The 23,068-nt window shown below is 33.6% G+C and overlaps 1 protein-coding gene and 1 long non-coding RNA gene across 3 annotated transcripts; both read right to left on the bottom strand.

Moving 5' to 3' along the window:
• Positions 1 to 10,794: 10,794 nt before the first annotated feature.
• On the bottom strand, positions 10,795 to 16,728 carry LOC141626274 (uncharacterized). 2 transcript variants are annotated; one of them, XR_012535875.1, is made up of 4 exons: positions 14,572 to 14,753; positions 12,767 to 14,467; positions 12,238 to 12,305; positions 10,795 to 11,190 (listed from the first exon to the last, which is right to left on the bottom strand). It is a non-coding gene; the product is annotated as an uncharacterized LOC141626274 (long non-coding RNA). The 2 variants fall into 2 exon arrangements; XR_012535874.1 differs by lacking the exons at positions 12,767 to 14,467; positions 14,572 to 14,753 and adding an exon at positions 16,384 to 16,728 and having other exon boundaries at positions 10,820 to 11,190.
• Positions 16,729 to 19,681: 2,953 nt separating this feature from the next.
• Positions 19,682 to 20,830, bottom strand: LOC141629753 (uncharacterized). Its single transcript, XM_074442708.1, has 2 exons — positions 20,219 to 20,830; positions 19,682 to 20,110 (listed from the first exon to the last, which is right to left on the bottom strand). Exons 1-2 carry the CDS (start codon positions 20,828 to 20,830, stop codon positions 19,682 to 19,684), a joined length of 1,041 nt encoding a protein of 346 aa, XP_074298809.1.
• Positions 20,831 to 23,068: the final 2,238 nt, after the last annotated feature.

Here is a 23,068-nt window from a genome sequence, read left to right as displayed (position 1 = left end):
TTTTTAACAGTTGATTGAAACAACATCTACAAGACAAAAGCTCAGGAAACCTCTAACGGCTCTAGCCTTTAAGTACACAAATTAAGACCATATGCAAAATTGAGATTATATCTAAGAAATGAGAATCCTCATGTGCGACATGCAAATGAGAACTTCAAAAGAGTAATCAAAATACCAGAATTTATTCATTGCCATATGCATCAGCGCATTGGAGCCATATGATTAACATTTGCTAGATATAATCTCAATTTTCAATCATATATGGTGTCTAAATCATTGAACATCTTATAATATATGTATTCACACCATCCACATTCTGCCCCAAAATACCAATTTGTCCAAAGTGAATTGTGAGTTGCATTAAATGGTCATGATTAGACATAAAGCGCAACGAATCTGGGAAAGAAAAAAAATTAGGTGTTATGATTAGAAAAATTGTTCTTATTCATTGTTTAGCAGATGAGGTCTTGAGGAGCTTTAATTAGGAAGAAAATGAGGTAGGATGTAGGAGGAGTTATGGCAGATGAACAAGGAAGATAAAAGAAAATGAAGGAGGAGAAATAAACTAAAGAAATGAAACTGTGAAAGGAGATGAAGAAAGGTAAAAAAATAAGGACACAGTAACCAAAAAGAAAGACACATGTGTTTAAAATAAATTAGTGTACAGGTTGCCCTTCCAAAAGATCGAAATAAGATAAATGATAACAAAGAACAAATTAATATGAGATAATCAATATGATGGATTAAATGGGAAAAGAGAAGGCTTAGGTTGGATTATTGTCATTAAATAACCCTATTTTTTTTTTTTTAAAGTTATAAATGGAAGCTATCAATTTGGACAAACCCCTACTTGATGATCCTACTGACTTTGGTGATATGTTTTGGTGTAAGTATAACACTTGCGTGATAGCGATTTGTGATAATTGTTCGACATGACGACAAGCGAACCTTATCACGATTTTCGCATTACTAGTGATGAGCATGATCCGTCCCTTGCAAACCCTATACTTGAACTTCTTCATGATAATGATGAACTTATAATCATAACGATTAAATATGAAAGGTCGAAGCGTGTATTTCGTGGCTTGACGACGTGGAAGAGGCAAGCCAAAAGTCAATAACTACCAAATCAACAAAACGTGGCAACAACGTCGTTATTTTGCTCACGACATTCACGGTTCCATAATAACAAACTTTAGCCAATAACTACCAAAACAAAGAAAAGTGGCAACAACGTCGTTATTTTGGTCACGACATACCCGGTTCCATAATAACAAACGTTTTCGGAATGTATGGCTGTGACGATGAGAACACGCATTTAAGGATAACAGAGCTTGATGTTCGAAGTCCCGGACAAGCCGTGATTAACATGTGGTTTGGTAAACATGTTGAAAGAGATTTTCTAACACTCTGTGTGGATCTTGCGCAACCGGTTAGATGCCAAGGTGTAGCTGATCATTTCAGGAATGAAGGTGGTTAGAGTCAATGTTTACGGCGACGTTGAGTTTACTCGAATGATGAACTATTCATCAAGAATTGGAAAGTTGTGTCAAACACCAACAAAAACACATCGAGACAGGGTTCAATTTGTGATTCCAAAATCAGAGCTTGATCGATTAAGAATAGAGTTCATCCTACTTAACTTTTCAACTTCTCTATAATCTTTTTTAATGTATTATATCTTTTGTCTCTTCCTTTGTCTCATTTTTGATTTCTTATTATTACATCCTTATATGATTTGCTCATCTTTTTCATTATTATATTTGTAATGATATTGTTGTTCTTATTTCCAATCATCTAACTTATGATTAGTCATCTTTATATTCTTAAATTTACTTAGTTAATGTAAATCTATTTGATATTGTTGTTGATATTTTTTTGAGTGGATAATACGTAATTACAATTTATAATCATTTATCATGTCCGTGGTTGAAACTTGCTTTTCAAAATTAACAAGTCAACTTGCATTATGTGTGCATGTTGAATCTGTCAGATATTCACATGAGTGTATAGTTTGTCTTTCAAAAATGTTGTGAGACTCAATGTTTATGGCGATGTTTTATTTATTAAAATGATAAAGGAGATAATAAAGAACTGGCATGTTTTATCCCGAGTCATACAAGAACACTTCAACTCAAAAGAGGAGAATCATCCGTTCATAATTTCAAAACCAAAGCTTAGGGATATAACTTTTAATGATGCATGATTGATCATTGCGATACTCAAGCATTGTGGGATATGGTTAATGAAGTTAATTAGTCTAAAAAGCACTCAAAAGAAAGGAAGAATGTCCGCAATGGTTCTGTAGTTTGTCGTAGTTAACAATTGTCTTGTTAATCGTAGTATATCAATAGCATCTCTCATACTTGCTGGTATAGTGTGAAAGTTTGTGTCAAAATATTAATTAAAATGCAGCGAATATTAAGTAACTAGTTTTATTGCCCGTGCGTTGCATGGATATTAAAATAATATGTGATAAATTTCACAATAAAATGGAATATAGACATACAATACATCGTTTATGTCTAAGATTTTATGTATGTCGCATGACCAACATATAATTACCGTTAACATAATATTGACATAAGAATAAAGAGTGTTTTTTTTAGGAAAATAAAACCAATATGAAGTTTATATATATATGATACTTAGACCGATAGTTTTTAGAATTTGTTCATTAATACCTGTTTGTTTTTCAATTGGTCAAGGAAAACAATAATATTTACTCTACGTAATCAACTCAATGATGCAACAAATCTCCTTCTTTTGAATAACAACCATAATTTAATCATTGTTCGATCAAATTGTAATTATGTAAAAACATTTAGAGGTAGTTAGAATGTTATATCTCCCCACAAACTATAAAGACATTTGAATGTAAAACAAAATTCGACACAATATTACATGGCTAGAAAAACATGACCCATCTCTCTCTCTCTCTCTCTCTCTCTCTCTCTCTCTCTCTCTCTCTCTCTCTCTCTCTCTCTCTCTCTCTCTCTCTCTCTCTCTCTCTCTCTCTCTCTCTCTCTCTCTCTCTCTCTCTCTCTCTATATATATATATATATATATATATATATATATATATATATAGTCTTGGCCCCATCTTCTCATTTGAAATAAAAATTTTCACGCAGACTCCTATTTTTCTTCCCTATTCACACACATGATCTAAAACAATCTCATCCTAGAAGATCGATCCTTGTCTTCGAAACTTCTCTCAAATTTATCCAACCAAGTGAAAAATTAAACCCCTATTTCTAGAAAAATCCACAATCCAATGGAAATTAATCATTTCTCTCGACAATGTTGTTAGAATTAAGATTTTACTTTTATTTGGAATGATGGGATCAAGATTAAGTTTATCAATATTACCTTTTGAGGTTTTTTGTTATTATTCATGTTACCTATATGTTTTAATGCAAGTGATATTTTGCTGATAAATAACCTTACTTATTATCACTATCTTCGTTAAACTCGTCACCCTCCACAAATGCACCCTCCCTCCGCCTCACTAATTTACCCACAAAATAAAACATCGGCCACTATGATTAGTTCTTACTACTTGAAACAACCTCCAATCCACTACCACTATCACTACCTTTCCGCCACGTTTTACATCTAAGAAGTCATAAATCACATTCACCTCCATGAAACACCCATCTTTACTCTAGATGATATGGATCGCCGTCTCCCTTATCGAAGACAATGTATTTCTCTTTTAACAAAGAAAAGTTTAAGAAACAATCTTCCCTCTTATCTCTCTCTCTCTTTCTCTTCCTAGTCTTTTTCTCGTCCCCTTCCCTACCTCCATTCCAGATACTCAAACAAAGTGTTTGGGTACTATGTTTGTAAACTGAATAAGTTTGAATATTATATATATACACGAACTTTGCTATTTATTTCATTTTGCATAAATAAATCTTACTACCTCCATCTCATTTTTATCGTCCATTTTTCTTCAAATTTTATTATCTCATAATTATTATCCCATTTCTAGATCTAGTAAGGAAAAACTTTAGTCAACCAACTGGTCGCAATCAACCTCATTCCCTTTCAAAACAACCTTTAGCCCACTACTTAATCCCTTCGGTTCACACATAAAACAGTCTAAAATGCAAAGCTTTCATCTCTTTCTTGAAAAGTCCATCTAACTAACAGAAAACTAACTACTACTTTCTGAACTTCATCATTTTACATTCTGTAAAGATTAAGTTGAACATGACAAAAAAAATGCAGAAACATAGGTTTTGTTTGATAACGACAGATTGAACATTTTTTTTTTAGCATTTTGAGAGTTTTTACACTATGTAAATAACAAATGTGTCATTTTGAGTGTTGATCATCGACATATTGAAATAGTATATTGTGGTGTAATTTCCTGTTTCACATTATGACCTTTAATTAGTACGGAGTATATTATAAGAAAATAAAAATCCAAGTTTTTTTTATCTCTGAGGAAATTAAAGATCAAATTTTATCTTTATCATATTTATAATTAATATTCTTCACTTAAAATATATAAACTTATGCAAGTTCAAATAAGTTAGCTAAAATTAAAATCACAATTCGTACGATGCAGTGTAATCATTTTTTATTATTATGAAATAAATGTCATAAACTTCATGGGAATATTAATGCGGTAGAGAACTATAGAAGAGTTGGCAAGTACGTGACCCCCTTTTAGGTTTAAATTTTTTCATTTATTTTTATATTTTTGCCTAAAGGTGGTTAAAGCATCGTATTATGCATGACGAATATGTCTCACCCTTCCCCAATTCGTATCTCTCCCTAAATTATAGTGATGATGTTCTCAATTTACAAAAAAAAAAAAAATATAGCATCAACAATAATTAGTTTGCTCCATATAATTAAATAGTACCGTTTTTTATGCATGTAAATTTGTCAGAAGAAAAGCTTGAGAGAGACGGTCTTCACTATGTTAAGGAAAGACTACTCTTATGTGTTTTTCATGACTTTTTTTTAATATTGATCATTGCTTGAATTGAATCTTAACCTTATCATATTTCTATAATAAGTGCATCTAATTTACCTTCAAGCCTCATTCAAATCTATTTTATTACTCATGGTATCATTTTTGCTTTAAATTGTAAAACAATCGCACAATAAAGTTTTTCAGAACATTTACTCATTTGTCATAACATGATATTTCGATTCGCAAATTAGCAGCAACTTTCTGTATCTTTTAATACTCCTTGAAAAATAGATATCAAACTTTGTACTTATCAATAATTTGTGAATATCTTATTTAAATTTTGATTAATATACTTTTATATAATGACAAATGAATGTAAATAATATAATAATAAATTAGCAATAGAAGTTGAAGTGTATTGTGAGGGAAATAACTTTAAACTTAGTAGGAGAAATACATATGACATTTGAAAAATAAACTTCGTATTATGTATAATTAAATATGGCATTAGCAATAACAAAAGACGTAAGGGCATATTTCAGCGTTCATTTTACTCTTACATGAGTAAATTCCATGTAGTACGTATTAGACATGCACATTTTTTGTCACAACCCAGTTCGGCCTAGGGCCTTTTAGCCTGATAATACCTCATTTTTTTAATCGGAAGTTGTTATAAAATTGGATATTATAAATATATCAAATGTTTTTTTCCTTCTAATTTAATAAAAAGTGAACAACTACTAATGAATAGTTTTTTTAATATTAATAAATTGTTGATAATTAATTTATTTCCTGTTTCTAATTATAAAATTGTAAAATAATTAATTAATTCTCATTTCTAATAGGAAAATCATATTCCTAATTATAATAGAAAATTTTTAATTATTATTAAATCCTAATTCTAATAGTATAATTAGGAAAAAAAATCCTTAATAAATTGTTAATTTATTTCCTATTTCTAATAGGAAAATTGTAAAATAATTAATTATTTCTCATTTCTAATAGGAAAATTATATTCCTAATTATAATAGAAAAATTGTAAATAATTAATTATCTCCTAATTCTAATGTTAATAGTATAATTAGAAAAAAAAAGCCTCCTTTAGTTATATAAATTGATTAATTTTCTTCTGTTCTAAAGCATTGTTTAGGTTATTATTGTGTTTATTGAGTTATGTTTATGAAAGGATCTCATCCTCACTTTTATCTATATGATCATCATGACCTGGAATTTTTCTAGACCACATGAGAGCATCATATCCTTAATTGGTCTTGATGGTGGTGCTTTTTAACACCCGACTTCTTTTAGATTTAGAAGAAGTCTTATCTTTATTAATTCAGAAAACAATGCTGAAGGTAGGATGCGCCACGTCATTTGTACATTTTTTTTTTTTTGGAAATTGAAGTTATGGTAGGACCAGTTGGTGTGCAAAGAATTAATTTCTTCAAATCGTCCGCCAATACAAGCCAATACAAACATGCGACAATTCCCGTCTTAGAAAAAATACTATGAAATAATTTTACAATAGAAATAAATGAAATTAATTGCATATAAGCGGAATAAATTACAAATCGGAATTAATAAAATTAATTACAAATAATCGGAATGAATTACGAGAAGAAATTACATTTAATTACGGGAATTAATTACATATAATGCGAATAAATTATATAACTTGCATTTAGTGACATCAACAGCAATTAATAAATAATTGCTATCATAAACACAAAAAACAAAACAAAACTGAATGATTGTTCCAAAAACGATATGCACTTCTTCCGGTGTACAACTTAAATACAAACAAACATAAAACATACATTATGTGCTGAAATTATTAAATTAAAAGCGAAGTCAAATAAATGTAAACAATTCAAGCATGGAAAATGGGCTATCATGAAGAGCAACTGGGAATAAGAGAGAACAAAAAGGATCACAACGACAAAAGAGGAGTATGTTTTGTTTTTTATTTTACATACTTATCATCATCATTATATATATAAAAGAAGAATGATAAAAAGCTGAGGTGGCACAACCTCCTTTGAGAATTATGGCAATGAAGACCTCATATTCAACCTCACAAAATCAATTTTGTTGGAACCAATCACGATTTTGCAATATGGTCACATCAGCACCAGCACACACACACCACCAAAAAAAAAAAAAAAAAAAAAAAAAAGAGGTCCAATTAATTCTGACGTTACATTAACTTTAGAGATTCCCAATAGAAGAATGATTTATTGCTCTGTTTCATACTCCAATGATCATAATACAGAGGAAAGAGCTCTTCAATTTCCAAAGTTTTGGTTCAATCAAAATTGCTCGAAAATATCAACGGCCACAACTACTTTTAAATCTAGAGTTTTTATACTACTAAGATTTATATATACACATGACACATACATTGAAGGCATTTAAATCCATATCAAATTCTCAATCATCTCTAAAATTACACAACCAATAACCAATTCATTTCATCTTCTACAATGGCTATTGTACCAACGTCACCATTACGTTGGAATGGGTCTTACAGTTTTCTACTTTTATGTGACTTAATCGAATCTTATTTACCACATTGATGTTATACCATCAATATTATCACACTCTTGGAAATACACAACTATCATCAATTCATCTCATCTTCTCCCATGGCTGTTGCACCGATCCTCACTGAAAGTGTTTGAATCCTTGAGGGTTTCATTGTATTGATATGAATATATATACATGAGTACATAGCTAGGGTACAATGTGAACGTATATACGATATACCTAAATACAAGGATATGCAGAATATTTACGATACTCGAAATATTTACATAATATATCAGTTGACTAATACACCCCCGCAGTTGAAGCGGGAGGATCGCGGACGCAAAGACTGAACCTGAACTGATTGAACAGCTGCCGTGGGAGTCCCTTCGTAAAGATGTCAGCATATTGGAAAGCAGACGGGACGTGTAAAACGCGTACGCGGCCAAGCTGGACCTGCTCACGAACAAAATGTATATCAATCTCAATATGTTTCGTGCGCTGGTGTTGGACAGGGTTGCCGGACAGATAAACAGCTGACACGTTATCGCAGTAAACAATAGTAGCATGACGGATAGGCATGTGTAGCTCAAGAAGGAGATTGCGTAACCAGCTGGTTTCGGCAACGGCATTGGCAACCCCACGATATTCGGCTTCGGCACTAGATTTGGAAACCGTTGCTTGATGTTTCGAGGACCAAGAGATAAGATTATCACCCAGAAATACGCAATAGCCAGAGGTTGAGCGGCGTGAGTCTGGACAACCGCCCCAGTCAGCATCAGAATAAGCGGTAAGGGAGTGAGACTTGGAGGCAGACATAGTGAGGCCGAACTCAAGAGTACCTTTAATATAACGGAGGACCCGTTTTATGAAGTGCAAATGGCTTTCACGTGGATCATGCATAAAGAGACAGAGCTGCTGAACCGCATAGGTGATATCAGGACGAGTGATAGTGAGATATTGCAACGCACCTGCTAAGCTACGATAAAGAGCAGGGTCAGAGACAGGGGGACCGTCTGCAGCACTGAGTTTAGACGATGTATCAACGGGAGTGGCGGATGCATTGCAGCCGGTCATATTGGCGCGGGCAAGAATTGATTTAGCATACTGTCCCTGCGAAAGAAATAGACCATTGCGCGAGCGAGAGACCGCAATACCAAGAAAATGATGCAGCTTGCCCAAATCTGTCATTGCAAATTCACTGGACAAAATAGAAATTATTCGATGGAGCAAAGTAGTATTAGAGGCAGTGATCACAATGTCATCGACATAAAGAAGTATATAAGCAATATCGGTCCCGTGATGATAAATGAATAATGATGGGTCACATTTGCTACCTCGAAATCCCTGTGACAAGATAAAATTAGCAAAACGATGATACCAGGCGCGAGGAGCTTGCTTTAGACCGTAGAGGGACTTGCGAAGACGGCATACATGAGACGGTGCAGACGGCTCAACAAAGCCGGGTGGCTGGTGCATAAAGACTGTTTCGATCAAGTCACCATGTAAGAAAGCATTTTTAACGTCAAGCTGATGAATGGGCCAGTTACGAGAAACAGCTAGGCTAAGGACAGTCCGAATTGTAGCAGGTTTAACGACAGGACTAAAGGTCTCATCACAGTCAATACCGACCTGCTGTGTTTTACCATTAACAACCAATCGCGCTTTATAGCGCTCAAGACGACCATCAGACCGGAATTTGTGACGGAAGAGCCACATACAGCGAATGACAGGGGCATTAGATGGCCGAGGTACAAGTTCCCATGTTCCATTGTCAATAAGAGCCTTATATTCAGCATTCATGGCGGCTCGCCAATTGGGGTCACGGAGGGCCTCGGTGGGGTTCTTGGGTAAGGGCGAAAGAGGGTTGGTGGAGTGGGCAAGGAGGTTCATACGATTAATGGGTTTGGTAATGCCATGTTGAAGGCGAGTGGCCATGGTATGAGGGCGAGGAGGAGGGGGGGAGGAGGTGGTGGTGGAGTTGTGGTAGCCGTGGCTGTTTGGGCAGGGGTAGTGGGTGGGTTTGTGGCAGGCGTGGCTGGGCTGGCAGGGGTATGTGGGTTAGGTTGTGGGGAGGTAGTGGTATGTGGTGAGGTCGGGGTGAGGGGTATAGTGGTGGTAGGGCTCGGGTTTGTAGATGGTGTAGGGGAGGTGGGTGGGTTAGGATAGGCGTACTGGGTAGGAAGTGGAGGGGAGTCGTTGTCTAGGAATTTGTAGGTGGAGTGGTCGGGTTTAAAGGTCGAGGCAAAGGGAAAAACTTGTTCATCGAAGGTGACGTGCCGGGACAAAATAATCTTACCAGTAGCAATATCAAGACACCGGTACCCTCGATAGTTGTGGGGATAGCCTAGGAAGACGCATTGGACGGAGCGGGGTTGGAGTTTGTTAGTACGTGTGGCTGACAAGTTTGGGTAACATAGACAACCGAAGACACGGAGGTGATCGTATGTGGGATGACGAAGGAAAAGAGCGGAAGCGGGGGATCGAAAATTTAGTAAATTGGATGGAAGAATATTGTGAAGGTAAGTGGCGGTGTGGAGAGCTTCGACCCAGTAAGGTGGCGGTATGGAGGCATGGGCAAGAAGAGCGAGAACGATTTCATTTAAGCGACGAATCATACGTTCTGATTTTCCGTTCTGTGAGGACGTGTGGGGGCACGAAAAACGAAGCTGAAGACCATGTTGGGCCGAAAATTGGTGAAATGAAGAGTTATCAAATTCGCGGCCCATATCACATTGAAAACTTTTTATTTCCTTTTCGAATTGAGTTTTAATATAATTACGGAATTGAAGGAATTTGGAGAAGGCCTCAGACTTGAATTTAAGCGGGTAAATCCAAACGTAATTAGAGTAATTGTCAATTAAAACCATATAGTATTTAAAACCGCTGTTACTAAGAACCGGGGAAGTCCATAAATCGCAATGTATAATAGCAAACGGAGATAAAGAAACAGAATTCGAAAGATTAAATGGTAAACGTTTATGCTTGCCAATTTGACACGCATGACAAAGTTTGGAGCGACGCCCCTTATTACATGAGATAATCTTTTTAGAACGAATACAATCAATAATATTAAAACCCGGATGACCAAGGCGAGAGTGCCATTGGTCGGAGGATGACGCGGCAAGACATGCTTGGGGCGGTTCATTTGACGATGTGGCTGACACGGGGTAGAGAGTACCGGTGCTATTGCTCCTCAGTAGAATTTTCCCAGTCCGTATATCCTTCACAGAAAAGCCATTAGGATCAAATTCGACACTTACATTATTAATATATCAGGGTACTCACCATTATCCAACTCAGTGTCGGAGTTAGACTTACTCAGATGAATGTCAGGGCGGTACACAAATGAACAAGACCTGAATTCAAAGATAAGACGAAGAATGAAGCAATTGAACTTCTACTCCTTGATGCTCAAGTATGTCAAATATTTCTTTTGCATTATAGTATTGCTGTCGGAAATATTTATTGATTATTGATTTAGAGGTCTCAGTATATTATCGTATAGTTATAATAGTCTTATCGTATAGTTATACTAATTTTAAACCTGAATTTTGGTAACATGGTTAGTATGTTGTTTGATATAAACTCTGCCAAAGTCGTAATATAAAGATGTTTCCAAAGAGTAGTGCTTGAGAAGTGAAGTACATGATAAATGAATTAACTTACCGGGCTTATTTTTCATGATATACCACAATAGTTCATCCGATCATGATTTGTCATGTATCCCTCTGCCACACAAAAAGACTCCATATCAATAATAAGATGTTATTTTTAACTATTCTTAGAATATTTCCATCTTTTTTTAAAAAAAAAAATGCAACTTCTAATCAATATTATTTATATTCTCCATTTATCTCAGAGTGAAATCATCCAAGCTACTATTAGGAAACAACTTATTTCCCATTTTGGTCCTAAACTATTTGTTGGGGAGGTATACACCATTCGTAACTTAACCATCGACAACAACACTGGACTTGACAAGGCTACCTCGAATCCATGTCGCTTAAAGTTTGAATTCTCATCCAGAGTTCATGCTACAAATGTTACATCTATTCCTACTCATGGCTATCGTTTTGCGAATTTCAAGGACATTATCGATGGCAGAGTTCCGACAACTCATTATATAGGTACAATTCTGTCCACTTTTTAATGTTTGGTTAACACTTATTTGTTAACTAACTATTGCTTTGTACGCTTATCACATGGCAGATGTTGTCGGAAAACTTTATGAAATTGGCCCGATCAACGAAACTCCGAACAGACACAAGTATCGGGCCATAAAGCTCGAAGACATTGAGTCAGTGGAACACAATCATATTATCAAAACTCTTAACTCATTCATCTTTCTAATTTTGTGAAACACTAATATTAGTATTGTGTTTCACGCAGGGGGAGTCAACTATCTTGCACTTTATGGGAAGCACACACCGTTCAACTACCTGCTCTTATATCTAAACAACCTAATCCAGATCAGTCAAAAATTATTGTTATACAATGTGTTCAAACTAAAAAATATGACGGTACCATTAGTCAATAGGCTTATCATGTGCATATATTGATATTTATTTATGTTTATCTTGGGATTCGGATATAATGGTTAATAATTGATTATCTAGGTCATTGGCGTGTCTAAACAACATTTCATGCAAGTGTTTTTTATGTCAACCCTGACATACCATTAGAGTGTTTGAGCCAAGGTAATACAAACAAACAACGTCCATTCAATGTGTATGTAAACTATAAAATGCATATAAATGATTTAATAGTTTTCTTACCCCATTGATAATATTTTGCAGTATTTCTACTCCGGCATCAAGTAACTCCTTGCAAATAATTGAAATACCTGATGATGATGATGACGATGACATTCCAGAGACAATATCAAAACTATTAGTGACATTAAACAGAATGAAAAGGTACATAATCATCCTTATAAAGCTAATAACAAAACAATCAGATAAGTAATAAGCTGATTTTGTCGCTACGATCATTGATAAGCTGGACTTCATCATATGTTATTGCAGGCCGGCTATTTCTACACATTTGCAAAGATAATTAATATTGATTGCACAGCAGGATGGTTTTATGATAGTTGTAAACTATGCTGGGCTAAGAGTTTTAAGAATGAGAACGGTAGATGGAAGTGTACCTGAGATGGGTGCGATGGCAATATTTCTGGGTTTACATCAAGAGTGCCAAGGTAGGCACCTTCAATATATTTTTTTGAATTTGTGTGTGTATATTAGTCATTTTATACCTAAAATTCACATTGATCCTATTAACGCATAATGGATTAATGATTACCTTCTTCACAACAGATTCCAGGTCAAATTCGAGGTCACTGACGCCACAAATGAGGAACGGAGTTGGCAGAGCTATTATTGAGGACAAAGCTAATCATATGGGATGAAGCACTCATGGTTAATCGTCATTGTTTCGAGGTTCTTGATAGAAGTTTGGGAGATATCATGCAATTTTCATCACAAGGAGACCCCGAGAAACCATTTGGAGGGAAAGTTGTTATGTTTGGCGGTGATCAGATTCCTAAGGATGAAAAAGTCTACCTAATCTCGGATGAAATAAGTATAAAAGAGACTAACAGTGGGCTAACATAGAATTACCAGAAGACATCCTCATTCATCCTGGAACTGATCCAATAGCTGCAATTGTAGAGAGCACGTATCCGTCATTAAAGGATCACTTAGGTGACTCTCAATACTTCAAAGAAAGAGCCGTACTAGCACCTACTCATGATGTTGTGGAGTTGGTAAATGAGTACGTATTGGATCAGATTCCTAAGGATGAAAAAGTCTACCTAAGCTCGGATGAAATAAGTAAAGAAGAGACTAATAGTGGGGTTCGTGAACTCTACTCCATCGAATTCCTTAACACTATTAGATGTTCGGGTTTACCCAATCACATCTTAAGACTAAAAGTAGGAGCTATAGTCATGCTTCTTAGAAACATTGACCAAGCAAATGGATTGTGCAATGGCACCCGCTTGGAGGTAAGTCATCTAGGTGATCGCGTTATCGGGGTAACTGTTATATCTGGCAGCAATGATGGTATTAGAGTTTATATTCCTCGCATCACCCTAACACCTTCAGACACTACTAGATTCCCTGTCAAGTTTGAGAGAAGACAATTCCCTTTAGCCGTCTGCTTTGCAATGACTATTAACAAGAGTAAGGGGCAATCTTTATCCCGTGTTGGTTTGTATCTTCCCAGACCAGTCTTCACACATGGACAGTTGTATGTTGCAATCTCCAGGGTTACCAGTAAGAAAGGACTCAAAATCCTTATTTTATACGAAGACAAAAAGAGATCTAATACAACATCAAATGTTGTTTATAAGGAGATATTCGAGAAATTATGATTTAGTTTCAGACTTTTGAAATGTAATCTTATTCTATAATGCTTCAGTTTTTGGACAACTATGTAAGAGTTCTAAGGCTACTGCAAACATCTAACTACTTTATTTTGTGACATTTGGTAATACCTTATGCAGTCCTAAGTATGCGATGACACACGTTCCAGAACTGTGTCCCAGAACAGATCTTTATACAACTAAAGAAATTGCCTTCTGCAATTAAACAAACAACACATTCAGATATTCACCGCCTTACAATTAATCATTCACATGAGATCCGAATCAAACTTGTTAGGGTGCAAACCCTTGTCCCACATCGGTAGAATAAAGATGGAAGATCATCTTTATAAGTGTCCAGAAAATATAATAGTACGAGGCCTTTTGGGAAGGAGCCCAAGAGTAAATCCGTGAGGGCTTGGCCCAAAGCGGACAATATCGTACTATTATGGGTTGTGGACACAGATGCAGCAGAGGCCCAACAAGAGATATTCAAGCGTCCGCACAACAAAACTAACAAAATAAAATTTGTAAAAGTTGAAGAAAGGACATATCAAATTTGATTGCATGCAGAAAATTATCAAATCTTCCCATTTCGGAGTGACTCCTAATACAACCAACAACCAAAATTTACTTATCTGCCAAAATTTAGGAAAAGCAAAATTAAGATTAACACTTTATAAATGGAAATTTACATGCAAAAATTGACTTGATGGAGAATATAATTATGAAGTATATATACCGTTGTGATCCAAAATCCCATTTTCATCGGTCATAACTCATATACCGCATCTATGAACTGCAGGTGTATAGATCGAATAACGAAAGATGATGATAACGGATGATTGTAATAATCGGGATATGGATGATAAGGATGAAATATGTAAAGGCAAATCAATATTATCACTCATCTTCAGCCAGATTTTTTTTTTCTTTATGATTGTAATAATAGCAAATACGACTAAAGGAAAGGGGTAGAAAGAAGTGGGATTATTTTGAGTCTATTTTAGAGTATTTTTTTTTTCGACAAATGTTATTTTAGAGTATTTGATAAGAGTGTTAGTGTGTTAATGTATATTTTCTTAAAGCGTAGGGGCGAAATGAGACCGTCTCATTATATAAAAAAACAATTACCATTAATGCAAAATGAATATATTTGTACATAAATTGACTATTTTAGGGTGTAATACGTCTTTATACTGTAATTATTGATTTATGTTAATGTATTTTTCTTTCTTATTCGGAGCTATATTAAACAAACTATGTTTAACATCGTGTTTATAGTTAAATGAGAGTGTAGAAGTATAAGTCAAACGTCTAATGTTAAATGAGATGTGGATCACTCAAGTATTTGATAGTAGTAGTGATAATAAAAATATATATTTCACAAATTTATTAAATAGATCGGATGTTAAAAAAAAAGGTTGTTCTCCCTTCGGACCGACTATTTTAGTCTTAAACAAAAATATGTGGTTTTGTAAACATTTGACAGGTAATTATCACCATTTATGGAAAAAACAAGGTATTATAAGCTCTAACACTCACTAGACCACTATAGTTACATTTGAATATAAATTAGTTACTAAATTCTGTCTTATTGTTTCAAACCAATTAACGATATAAAACAAGAATTTGTGAAAAAATAAAACACAACCCCGTGAATTTTCACAGGTGTTACACTAGTCATTAATTTAATGAGGTTCTAATTGGTTATTGATAGTTCATTTTAAATTATTAAATACAGAAATATAAAGTCAAAGTAAAAGGAAACAACTTTGTGATCTGATATTAGCATCTGGAAAAAGTCAGCTAATTTGCATCTAATATAATACTCCCTCCTATTCCGAATAATTGTCCCATTTGCAATTTTTGTCTATTCACATAACTGTCACATTTGCCATATTTGAACATGTTTTTTGACTTTCCTACCCTTAACTCTTTTCTTTATTTACCACCCCAACCACCCCTAAATCATTATATTCGATACTTTTCATTTTTTAACTCTTATATTCTTACCCTTATACAATACTTTTCATTATTTTAACTCCATTTTTTAATTTTCGTGTCATTGTCCAAATGAGACAGTTATTCGGAATAGGAGGGAATAGTATTTTATGAATGTTCCACACTTGAAATTTGGACCAAAAAACAATTAGTTTGAGAATTAGCAACAGAATAATACCTCAGATCTCATTATTATGAGCATTAACATGCGCATAAAAATTAAAAAAAAGGTCGCAAAATTAAAATGTGTATATTATAGATTTATGTATTTTTCCACTAAAAATCGCATATACTATAAAAAAAAATCAAATTAATTTTAAGTAGTTGAAAGAAAATAGGACCCTATTTAATAGAAAGTGATGGTAAATGGTAAATTTATGGATCATGAATTGCATGTTATCAAAGATATAAAAATTAATTTGGATGTATGATTACAAAAATAAAGATATTAACAATCATCATAATTACTTAAATCTGATTGTTTTTAATGTAAAAATTGCATAACATTTTTAAAAACAAATCCCAAAAAAATACAACGAAATCACTTTACCTGCTATTAAAATAAAAACAGGCCAAATATAAGATTGTGCTGTCATCATTATCTCGATTTCCTTGCAGATCTCATTTTCTTTGTGTTCATGTTTACCCCTTAATTTTCATCTTCATCTTCATCTTCCACGATCAAATACATGGATTAGGTTTGATTATATTGATGAGGAACAAAGCTATGCGTTTTGATGAGGATTGATGAGGGATGAGAAACGAGCCGAATATTAAAGGATGGTGGAGGGCTTGATCAGAAATGCAGAGCATGGAGTGAGATATGAGGGCGCGACTTTGATTCTAAGGCGGCGATTAAGAGGACGAGTGAATGGCATAGGGTTGGTAAGTGATGCAGTGTTTATATAAGTCTGATATTGGATGTTGACTAGGGTTTGTTTCATGTTTGCCCGGATTACGTTTTATTCGGTCCATATGAACGATTGAGCTGAATTTATATATGTAACCGGGCCATTGTAATATGACACATTACTATAGTAAATAATGTAAAAGACTCATCTGATAGACACTTTAGAATTGTTAATGTTATCTGCAAATTAAATGATCAAACCGTCTTTACTCACTAATAAGTTTGTATTTACATCCGTTTTTACAATTACATTAGTGTAAAACTTCCTTACACAAGACTTACTCCGTGTGTATATATATAAAACTTTTACCCAACTCATTTTCATATAACCCAATTTAAAGACCACATAGATGATATACCCTTGTATTGTTTTAAACTCTTTTTTTAATAGAGGCAAATTCAACCCATTTGCTTTCATCGAAACCCAATTTTATCTAATAACCCATCATATAAATTCCACACAATGATGTTAAAGTTAACCCTAGCTCCTCCTTAGACTATCTCATAGTTCAATAGTCTAATATCTCCCTGGCTCACTACCACCGTCACTTCCATCATCTCTCCAACTCCCCTCAAATATTAAATAAAAATGAAAAACCTTCCACTCTCAATTTCATCTTATACCCTCATTCTCACTTGGAGGCATCTCTCTAATCCCTTCAAGTTCCGATTGAAAAATCTCTCGCATCAAATCTGCCCTCAAAATTTACTTCACACCTCATATAACGACATTTGCAGTCAATTATCGAAATTATATGTATGATACAAAAAGATCGATCTTTATGTATTTTCGACTATTGATTTCTTTAAACTTGATTTCTTTTTCTTCCATGTAGTATTGTTATTTTTTTTATAGTATTTTACTGTTTTTCCTTTTTTTTCGTTTTTTTTCACTATTCTTCAATTATTATGAATAATTATGATGTCTTTCAGACCTTTTTTTTAAAAGTTATTTAAATATTGTTGTCTTTAATTATTTCTGTTTTTTAAGTATTTTTCCATATGCTCATCTCATGCAAATTTAAAGGATTTGACTTTAACATTAAAGCTAATTAAAGTGAATAATCGGAAGAACTTCATTTAAGTATGATCCGAAACTTATATTTCCTCCTTTTCATATTTCTTCGCATTTATTTTAAAGTTTATATTTTTTCGATTTGGAACGGGAACTTTTTCAAATATACTTGCATTATACTAGTTATGTTATATTTAGGTCTTTTTATATTTGCTTTCATTTATTTTAAAGTTTATATATTTTTAATTTGAAAAAAAAAACTCTCTTACGGGGTAATCTATTTTCTAAGAATTGTTTTTGATCCACCTCTACTATATTGTTTATGTTTACGAAAATTTTAAAAATGTGATATCAATATATTTTGTTGTTAAAATGTTCAGAACTAATATACTCTGTATTTGTGATGTAGGAATATAATAGTCATATTGATTTTTTTTTTTTGATTTACACAATGAATTTAACTACTAATTTCGGATGATTAATCAATATGCATTATTCACATTTTATTTGTTCAGGTTAGAAGTAGGAGGACGATTATTTGAAAATTTTATTAATTTTTCGTAACTGTAATTTATTAATGTGTAATTGTATAATGTATGATTTTGTGTAAATGTAATCTTAATTAAATAAGATTAAGATGGTAAAGGGTAATTAATTATGTAGAGATCATGGCGGTCCCCACGTAAGAAAAAAAAAGAAAAAGAATTGTAACAGCCAATAGGAATCCTTTAAAGAACCCATCTTTTATACTATGTAGATTCAAAAGATAATGCTGAAGGAAGAATGCGCCACGTCATTTGTACACTTTATTTTTTTTGGAAATTCAGGTTACGGTGGGTCCCGTTGGTGTGTAAAGAATTTATTTCTTCAAATTGTCTGCCAATACAACCATGCGATAATTTCCGTCTTAAAAAAACTAGTTTTCAACCCGTGCAATTTGCACGGGTATGAATTTATAATCATTGAAATCGCTATGAATATATAAAGAATACTAAGTAATGTACATGGATATTTTAATTTGTATTTCTTGTATATATTGATAATAGAATAAAACACGTGCTAAATTCGCAAGGGGTTAAAACTTGCACATGTTTTAAACATGTAATATAAACCCACAAATTCAGTGTTGTAACATGAAACATAGTATGTAATATATGGAAATAGTTATGAAATTTGAAAAGCGTTTACAATCAAATTGAAGAAACATAACTATAAAATAAAATAAACGAAAATAGTCTAATATCATTCCAAATATTGGAAAATTTCATGGTAGACTACATTAGTTGTTGTATTTGATGCAACCTTATTACTATCACAAATCAAAAGTTTCAAACCTTCTTTTCTTGTAACTCTGGAAATCGCTACGTAAAGCTGTCCATGACTAAAAACTGGTCTTGGAAGGTAGATGCTGACCTGAGATAATGATTCTCCTTGAATTTTGTTTATAGTCATGGCAAAACAGACCGCGATGGGGAATTGGCTTCTGCTAAAACATACCGGGAATTTACTGGAGTCCGACGGAGTTAGTGTTAGTCGAGCAATATGCACGTGATCACCTTTATGACTACCTATTAAAACCGTACATCTAATCACGCGTGACGCTAAATCAGTCACGATAAATCGTGTTCCATTACACAAACCTCGTGATTGATCAATGTTCCTGAGAAGCATCACCATAGCACCGACCTCAACTTCAGTTGGTGATTCGGGAGCCCGGAACATTTAATACTATTGAGGTATTCAGTTTTTTTTTTTTTTTTTTTTTTTTTTTTTTGGTGCGAGAGAGGGGCAAAGCCCCGAAATTAATTACTAGCTATTACACGAGGGGTGGTGACCCCAAAAATGTCCTCCCTAAGGATAGGACGAAGCTCATTAAAAGGAAGGTCTAAATGCGTAATTAAAGTACACGATGTGACACCCTTGTTAGCCATGAAAATTGAGGTATTCAGTAGAATGAAGGTCAGGGTCACCTATGCCTCTATCATCGTTAGAAACTTCATCGGAGCTTAGATATATAACCTCCTCCTCATCGATTTTCGACAACACGTAGTCATTTACCGCTTCAACTATCTCGTGAGTAGGGGCGTGGATTGCCCTTTCTTGGAGGTAATCTGGGTTCCACAACTGGTTTTGTAGATCTGGATATGTGACATTTACTATTGATGCAATCGGATCTGCCACATGTTGAATGAGTAAGTCGTCTGGGAATTGAAGATCGACTTCCCCGTCATTTTCATCGCCCGCTAAAACATCTCCAATTTCCAAGATCCACTCTGAGAATTTCCTTATATCATCAACATTGTCGCTTGTCCTTCCACCTTGCAAACGCATGTTCTTTGTCAGTCTAAGCACCTGCACAAATTCAAATGTTATCATATTTATATATTTAATTTTTAACAACCGTAGTAACTAATAACGCTGGTAGACATATACATTGGTATGGTAATTAAGGAAGAATACCTTGCAGGAACGCCACAAATTCGATGAACAAAGAGATGCACGCACAACGTCTGCTCTACTTCCTCTGGAGACAACCGGTAGAGTTTGGCGAAAATCTCCCCTGAATACTACCACCTTACCTCCAAACGGTAGTTCAACATTTCTCTCGTTCACAACGCACATTACATCTTTCAAACTTTTATCAACAGCCTCAAAGCTATGTTTGTGAGTCATAGGTGCTTCATCCAATATTATGAGTTTGGCCCTTATCAAAAGTTCAGTTAAATCACTACCAGGCTTAATTCGAGAGCAAGTAGAGTCCTTATTCACGTTGACAGGAATGCTTAATCTCGAATGAGCTGTTACACAACCAGGTATCAAGGTTGTTGCAATTCCGCTTGATGCAACTGCTACAACAATTTCTCCCTTACTTCTTATTCCAGAACACAAAGAACGCCAAATGAATGTCTTCCCAGTATCGCCATATCCATAAACAAAGAACACTCCTCCTCTATTATTTAAAAAAACATCCATTATTTCATTGTACACTAACCTTTGTTCATCAGTTATTGAAGAAAGCTGACGGTCATTTTCTTCCCTCAGTGATTGTTTGTCGTACGACAATGCATCCATTACTAACGTGTTTCGATGGAGTGACGTGGTTGAAGAATTTGGAAGAGGTATGCCTTGAAATCTAGTTAGGCTACTCCCATTTAATTGAATAGAATTTTCAATATCCATCAGAGCATAATTTTTCAATTCTTCATCAGTCAGTTGTAAGGCTGATATAGGGAAAAAAGGTGCATATATTATTGATCGACAAATAGATATTGCAGAAGAATAAATATAATGATACATAGAGTGGAAAAGTAAAGAAATCACCCGTTATTTAAAAATTATTATAATCAAGGAAGCCATAAATGTAGAGTGATATAAAGGACTAACCTGGATTTTATACAAAAATTAATCCAATCAATTTTACAACTTTAGATCTGATAAGTGGGATATAAATGCAACCCAAAATAATTTTCTCATGCCATGTAATTTGTTTTAGCTATTTATGCTAAAATAGTCACTATTTATGCCGTTTTTATACCAAAAATTCATAAATAATGCTAAATGAATCAAGTTCCTCTCAAATTTTACACACAGTGAGTAAAATATGCATGTGATAACATATTAAAATTTCATGGCCTATTTCTAAGTTTAACTATATTTAACCATTTTACCTCCATTTAATTCATTTTTATCTCATAAAAATCATAAATCATGCAATATTAATCACATTAATACGAAATTTTTCATACAATAATTAAAATATGCATGTGAGGTCATATAAAAATTTCAAGGTCAGAGACTTAGTTTAACTGTTTTTTAGCATTTTAATTTCCATTTTAATCATAAAAATGTAATAAAATAACTAAAAATCATTAAAATGAGCAATAAAATCCCATAAATCATAAAAATGACCTAAAAACATTTTAGGACCATAATATACAACATGCATCAATATTTCGTGGCGTTATCTAATAAATCCTAAATTTTTAGTTTTAATTAAATTACTAATAATTCGAAAAAACTATAAATCGATTATGCATGTAACATCTTATGCTCTGATACCAATTGTTAGGTTCATATACCTATTATTAGACTCTTCTAATAGTTAACTAATTAACATATTAATTAGAGTTCTTTAGATCTAGTGCATTCATAACTAAATAAGAGATAAAATAAGAAAACCAATGTCCCTTACATTGTTAAGTGGCTCGAAATAATGGGCACAAATAAGGTCACCTTCCTTATTTGTTCTTGAGCTTAAATATTATGGATGATCCTCCTAAATCCCAAATATGGAGATCCTCCTTTGATTGCACCCAAAACAAATCCCTTAAACTAATATATTAACTAACTAGATTAATATATTAGTATCCTTAAAATGATTCTAATAACATTCTTATTACTACACTAGTAATCTTATATTTTTATTAGAATTTTATATGAACAATCTTTTGGTTTTCTAAAACTAATTTTAGAGAGAAAAATGAAAGAGAGAAGATGAGAATGCATGCATAAGAATGAATGGTAAAAACAAGAGCAAAAGATGCTCTTAAGAGCATGTGAGGCCGGGTGGAGTGAGGGAGCAAGGCCAATGCATGGTCTTTGCTTTTCCTTTTGTTCTTCACAAGGTTTGTAGGTGTAAGACTAGGTTATAGGGTACTCATTATATTTGCCATACAATATAAACAAATATAAACAAACCCTTCCTACTACCAAAAACCGGTGCCCCTTCCTTATTATGGACTTCTATTTTATTTTGTCAATTTGTCAATTGCCACACAATATGTCACATGTAGTATGTAACATGTTATTAATTAATTTAATGCATATTTATCAAATAAATATCATTATATACATTAATTAAATTACATATAACAAATTGTCTAGTGATTCTTGATCACATAAATAAAATGGGTCATATAATTATAGTTCACAACATATTGTAACTATAATTAACCATTCATTCTTATCTCAATTGTTTCATAAACAATAATCAATTTTAGTAATAAAATATTTTAATTACTAAAACAAATCTTATTTAATCAAATTACAATAAGATATAAATATTCTCTCTCACAAACGAATTGTTCAAATTTAAGAAATTGATTAACTTGTATCGTCATACAATTAATCAACTTGTCTATTAAGGGAATTGTCCTATAGGTGTGACTTTAAGGGATCAACTGATCATCACCGTCAAACGACAGTGATGTCAAACTCTAGTTAGCCAATCATTACTGATTAATGTTGATCAATTTGTTGGAATATGTGTCCTCCGACAATAATGCGATCACAACTGTTGATCATGATGAT

The sequence above is a fragment of the Silene latifolia genome, chromosome Y (genome assembly GCF_048544455.1).
Source record: "Silene latifolia isolate original U9 population chromosome Y, ASM4854445v1, whole genome shotgun sequence".
Taxonomy (NCBI): Eukaryota; Viridiplantae; Streptophyta; class Magnoliopsida; order Caryophyllales; family Caryophyllaceae; genus Silene; species Silene latifolia.
The sequence above is the reverse complement of the archived record's forward strand: the minus strand, read 5'-3'. Positions and strand labels throughout refer to the sequence as shown.